The sequence below is a fragment of the Chlorocebus sabaeus genome, chromosome 8 (genome assembly GCF_047675955.1).
Source record: "Chlorocebus sabaeus isolate Y175 chromosome 8, mChlSab1.0.hap1, whole genome shotgun sequence".
Taxonomy (NCBI): Eukaryota; Metazoa; Chordata; class Mammalia; order Primates; family Cercopithecidae; genus Chlorocebus; species Chlorocebus sabaeus.
Window position 1 is genome coordinate 34911124 of NC_132911.1, and position 20183 is coordinate 34931306.

Below are 20183 nucleotides of genomic sequence, written 5' to 3' on the forward strand. Positions count from 1 at the left end.
GGATACATGGGCAGAATTTGCAGGTTTGTTACATAGGTATACACATGCCAAGGTGGTTTGCTGCACCCATCAACCCATCATCTACATTAGGTATTTCTCCTAATGCTATCCCTCCCTTAGCCCCCACCCCCTGACAAGTCCCAGTGTGTGATGTTCCCCTCCTTGTGTCCATGTGTTCTCATTGTTCAAGTCCCACTTATGAGTGAGAACATGCGGTGTTTGGTTTTCTGTTCTTGTGTTAGTTTGCTGAAAATGATGGTTTCCAGCTTCAGCCATGTCCCTGTAAAGGACATGAACTCATCCTTTTTTATGGTTGCATAGTATTCCTTAGTGTATATGTGCCACATTTTCTTTATCTAGTCTATCATTGATGGGCATTTGGGTTGGTTCCAAGTCTTTGCTATTGTGAATAGTACCACAATAAACATACATGTACATGTCTTTATAGTGGAATGACTTATAATCTTTTGGGCATATACCCAGTAATGGGATTGCTGGGTCAAATGGTATTTCTGGTTCTAGATCCTTGAGGAATTGCCACCCTGTCTTCCACAATGGTTGAACTAATTTACATTCCCACCAACAGTGTAAAAGCTTTCCTGTTTCTCCACATCCTCTCCAGCATCTGTTGTTTCCTGACTTTTTAATGATCGCCATTGTAACTGTCGTGAGATGGTATCTCATTGTGGTTTTTATTTGTATTTCTAATGACCAGCAAATATGTTTTATTCCCAAAGGTCTCAATCTCACTGACATCTGACCTCTTGCTTTGGTACATATTTTAAATGAAGGGCTTTCTGCTTCTAAAAGAATCTAGTCTATGATTTACAGTAATCAAAAGGTTTCCCCATACTTTTTGAATGTTTTTATGTCTAAGTTATTTTTTATCTTTTCTGAGTGTCTGTTTTATCTTCAGTGATCTATTCTCAAAATACAGGCATACCTCAAAGATATTGCAAGCTCAGTTCTAGATGACTGCAATAAAGCAAGTGACACTATTTTTTTTTGTTTCCCAGTACACATAAAGTTATGTTTACACTATATTGTAGTCTATTAAGTATAAAATAGCATTATGTCTAACATACTTTAATTTTAAATTTTATTGCTAAAAAATGTTAAGGATCATCCAAGCTGTCACTGAGTCATGATCGTTTTGCTGGTGGAGGGTCTTACCTCAGTGTTGATGGCAGCTGACTTATCAGTGTGGTAGTGCTGAAGGTTGGGGTGGCTGTGGCAATTTCTTAAAATAAGACAGCAGTGAAGTCTTCCACATTGGTTGACATGTTCTCATGAAAAATTTCTCCTCAGCTCTTTGATGGCATTTTTCTGACAGTAGAACTTCCCTCAGAATTGTAGTCAGTCCTCTCAAACCCTGCTGGTGCTTTATCAACTAAGTTTATGGAATATTCTAAATCCTTTGTAGTCATTTCAACAGTGTTCACATGATCGTCAAGAAGACTAGAGTCCATCTCCAGAAACCACCTTCTTTGCTCTTATATAAGAAGCAACTCCTCATCAGTTCAAGTTTTATCACAAGATTGCAGCAATTCAGTCATGTCTTCAGGCTCCACTTCTAATTCTAGTTCTCTTGCTATTTTCACCACACTGCAGTGACTTCCTCCACAGAAATCTTGAACCCTTCAAAGTCACCCATGAGGGTTGGAATCAATTTCTTCCAAACTCCAGTTAATGTTGATATTTTAATCCTCTCACATGAATCACGAATATTCTTAATGATATCTAGAATGGTGAATCCTTTCCAGAGGGTTTTTAATTTGCTTTGCCTAGATCCAATAGAAGAATCATTGTTTTTGGCAGTCATAGTCTTAGGAAATGTATTTCTTGAATGATAAGATTTAAAAGTTAAAATTAGCCTTGATCTGTGAACTGAAGATACTGTGTTAACAGGCATTATTCTCCTTGTACATCTCTATCAGAGCTCTTGGACGATCAGTTGTGTTGCCAATTAGCAGTAATATTTTGAAAGGTATCCTCTATCTGAGCAGTAGGTCTCAACAGTGAGCTTAAAATATTTAGCAAACCATGCTGTATGGGAGGCCAAGGCAGGTGGATCACTTGAGGACAGGAGTTAGAGGCCAGCCTAGCCAACATAGCAAGACCCCATCTCTACTAAACTACAGAAAATTAGCTGGGTGGTGTTGTGCATGCCTGTAATCCCAGCTCCTCCAGAAGCTGAGGCATGAGAATCCCTTGAGCCAGGGAACTGGAGCTTGCAGAGCCAAGACTGCACCTTTGCACTCCAGCCTGGGTGACAGAGTGAGACTCTGTCTCAAAAAAAGAAATAAAAATTAAAACAGTGTGGCGATTCCTCAAGGATCTAGAACTAGAAATACCATTTGACCCAGCCATCCCATTACTGGGGATATACCCAAAGGATTATAAGTCATGCTGCTATAAAGACACATGCACACGTATGTTTATTGTGGCACTATGCACAATAGCAAAGACTTGGAATCAACCCAAATGTCCATCAGTGACAGACTGGATTAAGAAAATGTGGCACATATACACCATGGAATACTATGCAGCCATAAAAAAAGGATGAGTTCGTGTCCTTTGTAGGGACATGGATGCAGCTGGAAACCATCATTCTCAGCAAACTATCACAAGAACAGAAAACCAAATACCGCATGTTCTCATTCATAGGTGGGAATTGAACAATGAGATCACTTGGACACAGGAAGGGGAACATCACACACCAGGTCCTACTGTGGGGAGGGGCAGGGGAGGGATAGCATTAGGAGATATACCTAATGTAAATGACGAGTTAATGGGTACAGCACACCAACGTGGCACATGTATACATATGCAACAAACCTGCACGTTGTGCACACGTACCCTAGAACTGAAAGTATAATAATAATAAAAAAAAAAAGTTAAAACACACAAACACACAAAACATGCTGTAAACAGATGTGCTGCCATCTATAAATGGTTATAGAGCACAGGTAGAGAAAAATTAGCATAATTCTTAAGGGCCCTAAGATTTTTGGATGGTCAACGAACATTGGCTTCCACTTCAAGTCACCAGCTGTATTAGCCCCTAACAAGAGAGTCAGCCTGTCCTTTGAAGCTTTTAAGTCAGGTATTGACTTCTCTCTCCAGCTATGAATGTCCTCTGTAGCATCTTCTAATAGAAGGCTGTTTCAGCTACATTGAAAATCTATTGTATACTGTAGTCACCTTCATCAATGAGCCTTAGCTCATCCTCTGGATAACTTGCTGCACCTTCTATATCAGCACTTGTGGCTTCACCTTGCATTTTTATGTTATGGAGATGGCTTCTTTCATTAAGCCTCATTAATCAACTTCTGCTGTCTTCCAACTTTTCTTCTGCAGCTTCCTCATCTCTCTCAGACCTCATGGAATTGAAGAGAGTTAGTGCTTTCCTCTGGATTAGGCTTTAGCTTAAGAGAATGTCATGGTTTGTTTGATCTTCTATTTAGTCTACTCAAACTTTCTCCATATCAGTAATAAGGCTGTTTTGCTTTCTTGTCATTTGCGGGTTCATTGGAGTAGAACTTTTAAGTGGGTTCATTGGAGTAGAACTTTTAATTTCCTTCAATACTTTTTCCTTTGCATTGACAAGTTGGCTAACTGTTTGACACAAGAAGTCTAGTTTTGGCTTATCTTGGCTTCAACATGCATTAATCACTGATCTAAATTGTGTCTAACATTTGATTTTATTAATTAACCTATTTCAGTGTCTTTGAGTCACAAGGAATTGGGAGGCCTAAGGAGAAAGAGAGAAAAAGAGACAGAGAGAGAGAGAGAGAGAGAGAGAGAGAGAAGTGAGAGAGGGAGAGAGGCACAGGGGAATGGCTAGTCAGTGGAGCAGTCAGAAAACACACAGCATTGATAAATCAAGTTTGCTGTCTTATATGAGCATGGTTCATGGAGTCCCAAAACAACTGCAACAACAGCAAAGATCACTGATCACAGATCACCAGAACAGATGTAATAATAATGAAAAAGATTGAATTATTGGGAGAATTGCTAAAAGGTGACACAGAGAAATGAAGTGAGCACATGTGCCTGGAAGAAAATGACACTGATAGACTTTCTCAATGCAGCCTTGCTGTAAACCTTCAATTGGTAAAAAAAAAAAAAAAAAACACAGAATCTGCAAAGTGCTATAAAGTGAAGCCCCATGAAATGAGGTGTGCCTGTCCAATCCCTTCACCATTTCTCACAAGGATTTCTATCACCTCCATAACCTTAATGATGATTCGCAGCTGCAAGGAGAAAGGCCATATCTTACCAGGCTTGACTTTTCACCAATTACTTGGCTCCCCTCTGCCTTCCCCATCTCCTAGAGCTACAAATTCTTCCTCCTTAATCACAGAATATTTCTACATTCTTTAATGTCTCTTGAAGTTTTATGCTCTTACACCATGTATGTTGGTAAAACAATGTGTTCCAGAATAACATAGAGCTCTTCCTAAGGAATTATAATAAGTCACTTAAAAAATACTCATTATATGTGGAAGGGCTCATCTATCCATGCTCAATCTCTATGTCCCCTCCTCCAAGCTTGACTTAAACATTTTCTATTTTTTGGAACTTGCCGGGCTAGAGATGATCAAATGGCAATGGAAGTAGAAGCTTTCTACCTCTTTATCTTTAGGAGTAGAGTGTTAGAAAATGGGTGTAGTCAATTCAAACTACAAATAATTGAGAGAAACATTTCATAAAGCCTATTCATTGAATCAATATTACCTGGTGCTATGGTTGGAATGTTTGCCTCTCCCCAAAATTCACATATTGAAACCTAATCACCAATGTGATGATATTAGGAGGCAAGGCCTTTGGGAGATGATTAGGTCATGGGGGCAGAATCATCATGAGTTGAGTATTTTGGGTTTTCAAAATTATAACATGGTAGAGTTAAAATTGATGGCTCCTAAAATAGGATTGATCTTAAAATCATCTAGTTAAACATTCTCATTTTATAGAAGAGGAAATAGGAGATCTTGACTTGGTCCAGGCTATCTAACCAGTCCCCGATAGTGTCAGGGCCTAGCCTCTGTCTGTCTTGAATCTCAGGACAGTTCTTCTATTACATCTTGCTGTTTGTTGACCAGAGACAATGATCCTGGGTAGCAACTTCTCAGCTTATTTCTCCAAATAGATATAAATACTTCTCCATAATGGAACAGAGTACTAGTCACACATGTCTAACAATAGCCAGGATTGGATTAATATAGGGTATATTACTATCCGGAGCATAATATATGATGTGCAATTAATACAGTGTGTATAATACTGAAGATCCAACTCTGTCAACCCAGTATCTAAACAGTTCTGAGAAGGATGAGGTGGAAAGTCTATCTCTGGAAAACCTGACTGAATGGATGCTACCTCAGCCTTCGTCTTGGGTGTAGAATTATACAAACTAGTGTATCATTCATGATGTTTAGCCACTTACTAATGTGATCTTGGGCAAATCACCTCTAAACTCAATCTGACTTTCCTCACTCACTAAATAGGAATAATAATGCCCACCTTGCAGGATTTGGTTCTGCTTTAAAATAATAACCTGCATGAAAAACTCAATCCTTGAGCATGGTATGCACTCAATGGTTATTAATTTCCCTCTTCACTCTCATTTGTCATTGCAATTTAACTTGAATTATTAACCTAAAATTAGCTTATCTATTACTTATATCCTATTTCAAAATAAAACTGATTTTATTTTTTCCCCCAGTGGGTCAGTAGAAAGACTTAAATAGTCTCTTGGGCACACAGTAATTCTTTTTTCCTTCTTTATTTTTTGTTTAGAAAATCCCCATTTGTGACAGAACTGCCACATGGTCCTGAAGAATACGGAAAGTCAGGCGATGAACGACTATTTTCCAGAAGACAGTTAAAGCGTATTTGGTAGATTAATTCTCAATTCACCTTCTGAGCAGAAAAGGACAAAACCCTCATTTACCAAGATTCTAAAGAGATTTCCAGGCAAGTCCCTAGCCAGCCCCACATCAGTCTTTGCTTTGAAGCATCCACTCCCCAGAGCTTGGTTTTCTTGACTAGGTCCCAAACCTTTTATTGAGCTGCAAGGCGACCAGAGGAAACAATCGGCTTCTTGCACAGACATTCATGTGTCAGGGCTGGCACATGTGCTTATCAGGGAATCAATTTTTCTTGCCTATTATCCTCCTTTTCCTCAGAAGAAAGTGAGTTAGTGCAACTACCTCATCCAGAACAATTACCTCACCTTAAACTGTTTATTCTTCAGAGAAAGGCGTTTGGGAGCAGGTAGCACTTTGGTGGGAGACATGGATTTTTGAAAAGTACTTGATATTGAGTGTGGGCAGTGAGGAACTGCTGGGAAGGTTGCCTTTCAAACCAAGGCTCCTTTTTCTATGGGGGATTACCAGGCAAAAGGTGAGCTCTGCTGCTATTTTGAGGGCTCCATCCTGGGAGCGATAATGAGGTGGCCCAACTGGGGAGCCTGGGACTCCCCACCAACTTCCTGGGTGTGCTCTGAAATTGAGTAACCTAGGACAAGCTCTCTAAAGTTGCTCCTCCAGCAGAAGGAAGAGGCAACCGTGAGGTATTTTCAAAAGCAGTTAAATAAAAATTTGATAATCTATTTAAAACAAGTCACACTTAAAAAAAAAAAAAAAAAAAAAAAAAAAAAGTCTTCTTTCCTTCTTCTTATAAAGGTCCAGCACGTTTCAAAGTCCCTTCAATTGTCAGGCCCAGAGAGACATTAGAATGAGACCACAATCATGCTCTACTCCTTCCTTTAAACTATATATTCATTTCTTAAAACTACATATCATTACTACAAATAACTATAAATTAACCTAATAATACCACATCAAACAGTATAACCCACATCCTATAACTTAACTATATATAACTAATCACTAATCGACATTATTTCAATAAACCAGTACAAATTCCTAACAAACAACTTTACATCAGTCCATTCCCCATCCCCCCCTTTTTTTTTTTTTTTTTTTGCTTTTAAGAATCCACTTATAACTACTAGTAGTCAAAATATATGTTCAAAACAACTTAAATCTATACTCCTGAGTTAAAATCCTCACACTTGGCCCAAATAAACTCTTACTTATATTAATTTTGCCTCAGCCTCAACTTCTTCCTTTTTAAGTAGACATTCCTTTCCCTGATACTTACCAGAAGGCAATTCCTTGGGCACAGATTAAAACTGACAAAAATAGGAGTCATTCGAAATGAGAGAGCTTTCTGAAAAGTCTGGTGATTCCGGAGTGTTCAGGACAACATAACAGGGAATTCGAAAAAAAAGAAAGCAAAAATAAAAATCGATCATATAAGCCTTAATGCACCCATGATTGTAATTCCTCACTTCTTTATTTATATGAATGCAGTTAGCATAGCTGCAGCAATGGAGTAACTCATTATTATTTTTTCTTCCCACTACACATTTATTTTAAGTCTTTCTTTTTCTCAGGATGTTTTCCTGAGTGATGTCTGATCTAATGGGAAAAAGTGGAAGTAGGGGAGGCAAGACTTTGGAACGGCTCAAAGTAGATGAACAAAACGAGGTCTCCTGGAAGCAGGTGACTTTGAGTTAGGCAACCCAGACGCCCACATATCTGCGCGGCGTTCGCCCCAAGAGGCCAGCCGGCTCCGCTCAGCTCACCGCGGTGTGGCCGCATCCCCGCCGCCCGACTCCTAGCCCGCTTCCTCTCTCCGCGAGCCGGGCCTGCAGACGGGGCCCGAAGCGCCCCGGGTGCACGTGGAGCGGCCTCGGGCTCACCTGCGCCTCCAGGCCCCCGCCCAGCGCGGCCGCTCCACCACCCCTCCCGCGGCCCCGCCCCAGCCCGGCTCATTGGCTGCCGCTCGGAGGGGAGGGGAAGGGGCGGCCGCGGGGGTCTCATTAGCTATGCGGACTCGCGCCTCCGCTCTGTAGTTCGGGGCCCGGCAGCGGCGCGAGGGCTGGGAACTGCGCGGCGGGGATTGCGGACTACTCCGGCATCGGCGCTGGCGGCAGCGGTCGCCGCGCCGTGGGAAGCTATGGGGACGCGCCCTTTCTCGGGGTGCCCATTTAGCGGCGGCTCAGAGCGCCCTGCCCCGCTGCTTTAGGAAGCGATCGTGCAGCAGAGTCACTCTCTAAAGACTCCCGGGACCCATTCGACTCGGGCGTCTTGTCGCCGACCCTTTCCCGGGCCCCCGGAGCGTGAAGAAGAGCCGTCCTCTGGAGCGCGGCGAGGATCATGGGGAGAGCGGCGGCCACCGGAGGCGGCTGCAGAGGGGCGCGCCGCTGGCTCCGGTGGCTGGGGCTGTGCTTCTGGGCGGCAGGGGCTGCGGCTGCCCGAGGTAAGCGCTGGGCGGAGCGGGCAGCTGGGGTCGAGGGCTCAGGGACGCCAGCCTGACGGAGCGGGACCCGCACCGGTGGCGTTGGCTTCCCAAGTTGTGCCCTGCACCTCGGCGCGCCAAGCCCAACTGGGTGGGAGCCGAGTGGAGGACTCCGTGGGGACCACAGCCTTCCAACCCAAGTTTGCGATCTGCTGCAATCCTACAGGTGGCTGCGACCCGGGCCCCTACCGTTTTCCTTGACCCTCCTTACCTGCTCCATTTTCCAAGCCCTCCTCAATTGCTGCAGACTGGAGTAGCCCGGTCTTCACTCCAATCTCGCTCTCCCCTCTCCTCTCCACTTCCTCTCAAGACCAGCTTGGTCATGGGTTGGCGCCCATAGCGATGTCGGAGAGTTCCTGGGGAGGGGGGCCAGGTGATGGGAGTGTCTGTAGGGTGGGCTTGAACAGAGAGGGCGTCTTTTCCCTTAGGGGAGGAACACCCATGCTGAAGTCCCTTCGCTCTGCGCCAAGCTTGGCACCCATCGGGCGACCTTAGCCCGAGGTCCCAGCCAGCCCTGGGCTTGGCTTGGCGGAGGCCGCGTGTGTGCGGAAGCTCGGTAGAGCGGCGTGCACCATCCCGGTTTAACCGCGCCTGCAGTGCCCAGCCGGGATGAGCACTTGGCCCGAAGCTGCTCACCAGGCGCCTCCTCTCCCTCCCCGGCGCCTACTCTGGCTTGGAAGCGCCGGCCCCACAGAGCCGCAGGGAAACCTCTGCTTCTTTCCGACTTAGAAACGTAGACCCCATTTTCTTGGATCCTCTGGACTCCAGCAGAGGGAAATTTCGCAACTGGTTTCAGCTCCACCTTGAGCGAGGACAGGAAGCATCAAGTTAAAGATAAATCCCAAGGACTTGTTTTGAAGATGATCAGAGGCAGTTTCAGACACAGCTCAAGTACCGGAGCTTTACCTTTGAAAAAATAGGAAGCTTTGCCTTCCCGCCCTTCTTTCCCTTTTTCCTTCTAAGCCATCCATTAGGCTTAGAATACATGATACCGTTAAATGATTTGCTTTACACTTGCCAGGGGAGAGGTGGAGCTGAGCTGACCACTTCACCTTCTGCTCTCTATTCGATCTCCTGAACATACTCTGACCAGCCTGCAGAGTGAAAGGGTGGAAAGGGTTGAGGACGATCACAAAAGAACCAATGTTATCTCATTTTTATAAAAGCTTATGGTGTGTTAAACGCAGTCCGCTGCCTAGAAAGATTCTTTTTTTTTTTAAAGAGGCTGATAGAGGCTCTCCGTTGTATGATCCTGTTCTGTGCCTATTTGCATTTCATTTCCTGAAAAGTTTTTTTTTTTTTTTTTTTTTTTTTTTTTTTTTTTTAATGGAGCAGTCTTTTTAAGAAGAAGGGGAGGTTTAAAAATGAGCCTCGGTGATTGTACACCCTGAGTTATGATGAAGCACAGTTCTTTCTCATGCTGAAAGAAGCACAAGCTTCAGCCATTTAATTTACTACGTACAGCAAATGCCTCATTGCAAAGTCAGCTCAGTTGTTTTTAATACACTTTTATGGGAAAACTGGGTCTTTTCTAAATGTTGATCTAAATGACTGAGTTTCCACTTACTATTCGTGTGGAATACCTCACAGTCACTAACTCCAGGTACTCACCCTTGGAATTGGGTTGGTGACGTTGTCTTGAAGCCAGCTCGAAACAAGAGGTGGGGACATGCCAGCAGCCTCTTGGATGGAGTTTTGCTGGCTGTGAAACTAAGGCTAGCACCTCTTGTCTGCAAGCTGTTCTTTAAAGGTCTCCTGGAAAACATGCTGTACACTCTGCAGGCTTATTTACAACAAATGTCTTGCACAGATCATAGTAATATGCAAGACACATGGAGTGGAGCAGTAAATCTGACTGATATTTCCCATGTCATATTTTACATTCTGGGGCATGAAGCCCATTCCCCTTAGCAACTGTCAGAGAGTCCTCAAGAAATGAGCACTAGTCAGGCTGTGAAACCGGTGAAGCCACAGGCACCTGGCTTTGCACAGTTGGGTTGGGCGTAATTGGAGTTTTCAGAACAGAGGGTGTGTTTCAGTGCTTATGAAGTTCTCCCATCCCAGAAAGGCTTCTATTCATTAAAACCAAGATTAGGTGCACTGGTGTGGCATGCTTGCCTGACCACTAGTTTCACCATACTCTCTAGGATTAGCCCTAGGTTGTTCTTACCTATCCAATTAATAGTTTTTGTTCTTTAGGACTTTTCTTGTTGATTTGAAACAATATATTTTACTTGCCCTAACCAACAGGGTATAGAATTATGCCATTTGCCTTGATGTTACGAGAATATTTAACAATTCAGTAGCGTTTTCTTTACCGTATTTATCATTTATCTTTTTCCAAAATGATTGCACCAACTTTTTTTTTTCTTTTCTTTCCCTCCATACTTTTGTAGAAACCTCTGAAAATCAGAGGGAGATTTCAAATTGGCTTTGAATATACTATAAGAGGAAGACCCTTGGGACAAGGGACTGTTATAGAGCCCAGTGGTGGCCCAAGAAGCAATGTTCTGTTTCCCTCCTTTGTAAGCAAGACTTAGCTCTTCAGATGAACATCTCTGCCTGTCGGCATATTGTAAGGAAGGCACTCTGGTGCCATGATCACCGTATGTTTTTACACTTTCCAACTTAAAAGGAGGTTGTTTAAAAGTTATTCATGACCTGTCAAGTGCTAATTGTATCCACATCATGTTGTCATACTGATTTGTTTTTGTTCTTTGAAAAAAAATGGGGACTGCTGTTCATCTGCTTGTTATCTTTGCCTTAGATACTGTACATAAGATACTATAGTCATTAAAGGCAGAGAGGAAGATAATCCTAGACAGGCTGAGCTTTCATACAATTTCTTGCTTGAAAACATTTCCTGGACAATGAAATGTTGATTACAATAACTAGAGTAATGCATTAATAGCAAGAGAAGTGCATACTTATTACATAGGCATAATAATAGTCTTATGATTTACACATACTTAAATCCATTTATCTGTCTAGCTCATACAGTTTAAAATCTATAGTCATTTCTTCCTTAATGAATGTTATAAGGCCACCCTCTTGCTTCCCACTTTTCTCCTTCTATTCCTTTTCCTCACAAATCTTTCTCTTCCTAGGACTATGAGAAAGAGTCTTTTTCCCCATTTCCTGCCAGACTTATTTTTTTCTGATTCTTGGGTTGTGCTCTTATTTTGAGCAGCCCAGTGGCACCTTCTTAAGAGATCTTTTAAGCATCTCAGTTTTTAAGAAGAGATGCATTGTTCTGACCTGGCCCTAGCACTTTTCACCCTTTACATACTTTTTTGCTCTCCAGTTGACCTGTCTGTGGTTCTTTAAGTAGTACCTCATAGGGGAGGGAAACATTTGGAGCTGTGGATCCTTTCTGAGCTCTCTCAGGACTGGATGACTGAATACATCAGGTAGTTCTACACTGTGATTTCATATTGATTAGGAAGTTGCTTTTCTGTTTATTGTCTCAATGTTCCGTAAATTTGTTTTTATTGTCCTCTTCCTACCAAATGTAGTTCCCAACTTAAAACACTGCCAGTGTTCATCAGGGAATTGGTGTATTAAGAGATAGTACATGTTTGACATCCTTCCCTTCTGCTTTTTTTTTTTTTTTTTTTTTTTTAATATCTAGGCTAGTGACTCAGACATATATTAAAATCTAATCCCAAAGACAAATGATTTATTCCATAGCATCCTCTTAAGGAAGGGGTTGGTGTTGGTGTGTGATGCCCTCATAATGGGAAGGCACATGTGCTCATAGGTAACCCAGATGTGCCCTCCTTCTTGATTACACCTTTGCCATTAATGCTGATTGTCCCTTCGTCCAGGCTCTCACTTGACCAGTAACATCATTATCTTGTCTTCCTTCCTCCTCCTTCTGATACCTTCATGAACTAACAGCTCCACAGAATAATCAATGGAAACTTTCCCTATTTCTATTTCATTCTTAGTCACATACTCTATATAGAGACACTTATTTGCTCCCTCCTTCTTTCTTTCCCTTTTCTTTTTTCCTTTCCTTTCCCTTTCCCTTTCCTCTCCTCTCCTCTCCTCTTCTCCTCTTTCCTTTCTGTTTCCTTTCTTTTCTCTTTTCTTGTCTTTTCTTTTCTTTTCATTCCTTTTTTGAGATAGGTTCTCACTCTATCATCCAGGTTGGAGTGCAGTGGTGCCATCATAGCTCACTGCAGTAGCGAACTCCTAGGCTCAAGTGATCCTCCCACCCCAGCCTCTTGAGTAGCTGGGACTGTAGGCATGCACCATCACACCCAGCTCATTAAGTTTTTGTGTGTTTGTTTGTTTGTAGAGATTAGCTCTCACTATTTTGGCCAGGTTGGTCTTGAACTCCTGGACTCAATGATCCTCCTGCCTTGGCCTCCCAAAGTGCTAGGATTACAGGTGTGAGCCACCACATCTGGCCCCACCCCTTTACTTTCTAAATGGCCACTGCCAGCATAAGGCCTATTATCATGTTGTTAGCACTCCTTTTGTATTGTACCTGTTCCTTAATACATTTCTGCAACTTTGTTTGAATATGAAATAATACTTATATGAAATAATAGTAATACTTATTAGTAATACTTTCATACTTATTTGAGTATGAAATAATACTTATAATAATAGTACTTACTTCATGTGTGAGAATCATAATTCTAAATGCTCTACAAACATTTACTGATGTAATCCTGAAGATAACTCTTTGAGGTAAGTACTATGATTACCCGCATTTGTAAGACAGGAAAAGAGGGACATAGATTGAAAGCTTGCCCAAGGTCATGGAGTTAGGACATAGTAGGGTCTAGATTTGTATCTACTCCATCTGATTCCAGGGCCCACAACAAAGACAATTTTCTGAACTATGTAGAAAAGAAAATGACCCTTGTATTTTGATGACAAAAGTACTCAAATCGTATCTTTATTACCATCAAGAGGCATAGAGGAATTTAGAGTAGCTTAAATAAGTCTATAAATATGTTCAGATAAATCTAAAAGATTTATGTTGTATGAAAATAACCACCCTCTCCCCATTCAGCTTACTATACTTTGGAATTGGATTCACACTTAAAATTCTAAGTGCCAGTTTCCAATATGATAGCTTGCTTTTGTTTTCAATTTTGAATTTCGACAGAAAATATGACTCTGATTGAATACGCCATCCATGGAACGGCAGATCCCACGAGACTATTTGTTGCATGTCTTGTATTTTTAGCCTTGTTTGCCAGGGAAATGTGGAGCATGAGATTTGAGAATAGATTGTTAACACCAGAGGCTGCTGTTTCTGCTGTTTTGGGTACTCCTGCTGCTGCTCTTGTGAGGCAGATGGCTAGATTCATTTATAGAAAATAGATATTCGTTCTATTTTGCATTTCCACTTTGAAAAGAACTTTTAATTGTTTGTGCCACATTGCATCATATGGCCTTATTGTGTGCATACACATGCTGTGCGTAGATAATTTTCAGAATTAGGCGGATGTTAATGTATTCATTTTGAATTGTATTATCTGAAATCCACTGCTAATTCCTGTGCTTTTGGAATTTTCTCTTGAAAGTGAGTATGTTTTTGCTGTGTATTAAGTATTTTGTGCTCACCCTATCACCACTCCCCCCGCACCACTTCACTGAATTAAGAGATAGAAATATGAGGGTTGTGTTTATGGGGCTAAAGTAGAAACAATAATCAAGTAGTAACGTTTCTCAGATAACATCAGGCCGCTATAGAGCATAAAATATTTCTGAATATTGTTTCTATCAGGACAAGGATAAAATGAGGTCGGTATTCTTATATGATCATTCCCCCCCACCCCCGCCCTTTTTGTTTTTCAGACTTCAGAGTAGCTTTTATTTTTTATTTTTAAATTTTAACACTTTTTAAAATTGATGCATAGTACATGTACATAGTTTTGGGGTACAAGTGATAATTTAATACGTTAATATAATTTGTAAAGATAAAATCAGTGTACTTGGGTTATCTATCACCTTTTGATATTTGTCTTTTCTTTATGCTAGAAACATTTGAATTATTCTTTTCCAGCTATTTTGGAATATGAATAGATTGTTGTAAACTACAGTCACTCTACTGATCTATCAGACCCTGGGTCTTATTCTATTAAGTGATATATTTGTACTCATTTATCAACTTCTTTTATTTTGATAGTTTATAAATGAAGTCACTGAAAAAGCTGAAAACTGTCTTCCAAGAGAGGTCAATGTTGGCTTTATTTATTGCAAATATTGACTTTCTGCCCCCAAATTACTGGGTTCATAAGGTGCAAAAGAACCCTGTTTCCCAGAATGATTGGTACAGGTACCCCCACCACTCCAGCCCACATTGTAAGGGTATTTTTCCACAGGTGGGAAAATATCACTGTAACCATGTGGGATTTGAATAAGAAGCTTTACAGATGTTTCGTCGTTACCTAAATTGAATACTATGGTTTCCCAGTCGGGTAAGTCAGAGGGGAAATGACATCGCAGACATTTGGGAAGGTAAGTAACTGGTAGGCAGGCATAGGAAGGAGAAGATGCAAGAGGCCACAGTGAAGAAACTGTCTGAACTACTTTAAGGGACTCACCACCACTGGGATGACTATGCTTTGTGTGATACAATTCACAGATGTTGGCAACTTATTATTTTATTTTATTTATTTATTTTTGAGATGGAATCTTGCTCTGTCGCCAGGCTGGAATGCAGTGGCAGGATCTTGGCTCACTGCAAACTCTTCCTCCCAGGTTCAAGCAATTCTCCTGCCTCAGCCTCCCAAGTAGCTGGGATTACAGGCATGCACCATTACGCCTGGCTAATATTTGTATTTTTAGTAGAGACAGGGTTTCACCATGTTGGTCAGGCTGGTCTCAAACGCCTGACCTCATGATCTGCCCGCCTCAGTCTCCCAAAGTGCTAGGATTACAGGCGTGAGCCACCGCACCTGGCCAGCAACTTATTACAAAAGAGAACGTATTTACTCAATATTGGAGAAGATTTACCTCTAAATAAATATGTGGTAGTTTAGGGTTGCTTACAAGTCATTGGTGGCTTCTGTTAGCAATAGTACTTATTTAGTAATTAACATCTTTATTTGAATTTAATGTAATAAACCTACTGGGAGAGAAGGGGAAGTCAAATGATCATGGGTTATGGAAGCTAAGCTGGTAATATTTGAAACTCACAAATCAGTGCTTTTCAGATGTTAATGTGCATGTGAATTACTGCAGATCTTGTTAAAATGTACATTCTGATTTAATAAACCTGAGGAGGGGCTTGAGGTTCTGCAGTTCTGATAAACTCACAGATGACACCATCTATGGGCCATAGATGATAGTAATTCATGTTTTCTATTTTCAATATTTTTTTTTCTTTTGCAAGCCAGTACGAAGTGGAATTTCATGTAAGAATATTTTTTAAATGCCAACTGAAGAATAAGAAAACACAAATGTCAATTTTAACTCGGAGAAACACACAGCCACTTATAAAACAAATAGGCATTCTGAGGGCGCCATCCTGATGCAGTGTAAAGCATTTATAAAGACAGATGTAGTATCTGCTCCAGTTTCACAATGTTTTAAAAGTCTTGAATTTTCCTTTGGAGCTAATTGGGGTCTTATATCTGCATCTAATTTATTTCTTGTCATAAAGAGGAAATTGACTAACCCAGAATTTTACCAGTTTGCCCAAAGTCAGATTTTTGTTAAATAAAGGCTTTTCTAACTTTCTTTAGCATTTCTTCACTTTATTCTCTTGGCAGGAGCTACATATGCTTAAGAATGATCTGGAGTTCAGGATAATGAGGGGATGAGGCTGTAGTTAAGCAAGAGCTAGAATGAGAACAGTTGTTTTAAAAAAAACAGAGCAGTGAGTCCATATGGGGTATTGATGTTTCCCAAGCGGTTGGATCCTTGTCCCAACATGGTGTGGTGGTTGCATCAGGCCCCTCTGCCTTTGATGCACGTTCCATCTCATTCACTGTTACTTACCCAGTACCTGATAGGGCTTGTCTCATAGCACGTGTTGAATAATGTGTGTTACTCGAACTTTATTAAGGCATAAATATTTAGAATGACATTTCAAAAATCTACTCAATACTGTGATAAAAACCCCCAGGAAACTTTATTTGCCAGAGGAAGAATAAAATAATTGTAAGAAGGTTTTACATTTGTTTTAGACAGATACTAAAGCTTATATTCCTAGATAGACTCTTCTAGAAAGATGATTAAGTGACATCTATCATGTGGTCCTATTATATAAGTGTGGCTGTTTAATTCATGTGCATGTAACTTAACATTTGTAGGGGACTCTCATAATTTTGATTGCATTGTATCTTTGCACCCATCCTGATATTGAACAGATGATGAAAATTAGGTTGCCTGGTTGACTTTAGAGATTTTTTGACCAAATCCAAACAGGTAGTGATAAACAGTGCTAGGACTAGAGGCCAAGTCTTCATGGTTTTAGGGCCTTTTTGATGATGTTACCATGTAATTCTATTTTATTAGCACATAGATTGATTATACTGAGGTGGGACGATACAGCACTTCACTCATATTCCATTTGACAGGGGTGTGGATGTATAAGCATGGGAGACAGAAAGAGAAATAAATGGATAAAAATTCATTCCACTGCCTATTGTGCCTTCTTGGTCTGTAGGGTGGTATGTTTCTCATGGTTATAAACAGAAATGGCCCTGTCTGAGACAAAGGGCTGTCACAAATGTGTCAGGAATGATTGGAGGATAGTAACATTATGAATATATTAAAAATAACATGCTGTATTATGGAGTAACTGATGTGTAGAATATTCAGAGGAACTTTTGAAAAATCAAGGGATTTAAAGTAGTTTATTAAAGTAAGTAAAATAACAAATTACAGTAGTTTTTCTCAGGTTTTGTTTTTAAAGATGCGATTACAGACTGGTCACAGTGACTCATGCCTATAATCCCAGCACTTTGGGAGGCCAAGGTGGGAGGGTGGCTTGAGGCCTGAAGTTTGCGACCAGCCTGGACAACATAGCCAGACTCTTCTCTACAATTTTTTTTTTTTTAAAATTAGCTGGATGTGGTTGTTTGTGCCTGTAGTCCCAGCTACTTGGGAGGCTGAAATCAGAGGACTGCTTGAGCCCAGGAATTTGAGGTGACAGTGAGTCATAATCACTGCATTCCATTCCTAGAGACAGAGCAAGACCCTGTCCCTCCAAAAAAAAAATTAAATAAATAAATATGCCATTAGAGACACCAAGTTTTTAGAAGTATACTAGCTCCCCAATCTGTGTAGTTTTCTGAATACCTTGTCTTTATTATTACTTTTGAGTGTATGTGCTTTATTTTTACTTTCTGTGTCCAGTTGTAAAGCTAAATTCTTCTGATTTGTGTTCGAAAGTAGTTTAGTGGCACAATACAATTGAACTTATAATAACAATTTCCATCAATATGTCATTAAGAAGTGTTAGCCTGTTTTTTTAAGACAGATGGAAAAAAATACAGAGCACAGAATATAATTCTTTGCCAGAGAACTATAACTGTGTTGTAAGCCTTTTGAAAGGAACTGGAAAAAGAAAGAATCTATCCTTCCTCTGAATAGACAGCACTTCTTTCTCTCTCAGTCTTGGGATCAGAAGCTGCAGTGATTACTAGCAGCTTGTATCAGGAGGTTTCCAAAGTCGTTTCTCTTAAAAAAAGCAATCAGGATGTTCACAGGTTTTGTCAGTGTGAGGTGTGTGGGAGGGATGTAAGGGTTTGGGGGTTTGCTGTAAAGAAATAACAGGTTTGTTATTAATTTTATTTTTCACCTTAGAGCAAAAAATAAAAATATCCATCTGATGTTTTCTAAAGTTTGGCAACTAACTTGCGATGCACATCAGTCTCCAGGATATCAACGTGAAAAGACAGCTTTAACCTACCACATCCTGCAGCAGAGAAGACCATTGTACAATCAGTTATTAATAATTGTCAAGGTGATAAGGACTGTAATTCATGGGTATCTGTGTGTATTATATATTAGCAGAATGTCATATATCATCATATCAAACATATCATTAAAGTTATATGCCATTAATTTAACTGGCATTAGTAACACTTAAACTTGGGACGTAATCACAGTTTTGACTCAAAACTCAGCTGTTTAATTCTGCCAACCATAACTTCACTCTCCATGATGCCTCCCATCTAACCCCTATGCTCGGTCTTTTCTTACTTCTTTTCTCCTCTTCAAGTCAAAACTTCCTTTCCATGTAAGCAATGTGGGGGGCTGGAAAGTTCACAATAATGTGTCCTTGAAACATCACTTTTTTCTCTACTTCTTTTTATTTGTAGGAGAAGCAATGACTAAATTATCATTAAGCCTCCTTCCTGCTCTGACCTTCAGTGATTCTACCCTTTGTTTTCTGTACCGTTTATTCACATTATTTTTTATCATTTCAGGAAGCTTTTCTTGCATTTTAAATATGCATCAAACCTTCAGTAAAGGGATAATACTCTGGAAATAGAAATTGCAGGACAAGTTAATGGGGCTTCATAATGACATTGGTAATCCTTGGCTTAAGCATTTTCAAGAATGTACCAATCATAAGAGAAATCTATTTTTTTTTGTTTTGTTTTGATTTCTCTTAAATCAGTGGCTGTAGGTTAATGCATACGTGTGTAACTAATGCAGAAGTAGGTTGGCAGAAGACCTGGAGGAGTTAAGCACCCTCTGCCATAGCTCACCATTGCTCAGTTGGGTGTATGGGACCCCTCTTGATAGACTGACTTCTTTCTTTTTTTAGTAGATACCAGATATATGAAATTTCATGTTAAACTTGCAGATCTGAAGTCTTATCACATTGTTTTCACAAAGCACCGTAATTCCAGCAGAACTCAGGATATGGCGATCAGCCCTCCAGTTTGTCTCAAATCAACGACTTGGTCAGGTTTTGTTAAGAGAGTTAAAAAATCAGGGAGCCAGTTGGTCCTCATTTTCAGTAATTATCTTTACTTGAGCCATGGGCATGCAACACTTTTTCTAGATTTGTAGAATAGTATTATGTCTTGGCCCTTTATTGAACACTGATTTGATCACTGAGCTTCTATGGCTCTCTGTTTCCCACTTGCAATGAAAAACAATCATAAAATGACATTGCTAAAAAGGGCCCTAAAATTTCCAGGCCAAAGCCCAAATTTGTACATGAGAGAGCAAGGTGTCGAAGAGTGCACTTGCTTGCTTGGCTGTTAGAGGTCATTTCAGTCCGTCCCTGACCATGAATCCAGGTCTTCATTTTCTCAGTGTTGTCCTTGCCTCATTCCCTTGCAGGCTTATAATAACAAAAGTAATCAATAGAGGCACAAAGGAATTCCAAAGAATGATACCAGAAGACTAAATACTATTGATCATTTTACCTTTCTGTTAAAGGATGTTTTCCTTTTATTTAAAATGTTTATATTTTTCTAAAATATCTTTGAAATTATAGAGTTTTGTTTTGTTTTTTTCCAATAGAGAATTTCTTTTCCTTTGGCTCACAGAACGCTGAGGTCATGATATGAGGGATGCAGTTTGTTGTAGCAGAACTAATATTGTAAGAGGTTTGCATTATAGATTTGTTTTGTGTTTGGGTGAAAGTTAGGGTGTCTTTAGTCTTAGTGTTAATCTTTTTTTCCAATTACTTAACATCTGGATTCTTGATAATAAATTTATTCAGCATGAATCTACTAGGAAATCCTAAATACCTTCTATATATATATATATATATATATTTTTTTTTAAATATGTGTATTTTAAAGAAAGCTTTCCATGTTGGTAGTAATATGCCCATGATATCCGTAAAAAGCCATAAATCTACATCCAAAAAA

General features: G+C 40.3%; 1 protein-coding gene across 6 annotated transcripts in view; it reads left to right on the plus strand.

The window, feature by feature from the left end:
* The first annotated feature begins 7911 nt into the window (after positions 1-7911).
* UNC5D (unc-5 netrin receptor D) overlaps positions 7912-20183 on the plus strand; it is a 567925-nt gene continuing 555653 nt past the window's right edge. For all 6 annotated transcript variants that reach the window (XM_007962156.3, XM_007962159.3, XM_007962158.3 and 3 more), the window contains exon 1: positions 7912-8334. In XM_007962156.3, coding sequence (XP_007960347.1) covers positions 8232-8334 — 103 coding nt within the window. In that variant the 5' untranslated portion in view covers positions 7912-8231. The remainder of the gene's footprint in view (positions 8335-20183) is intronic.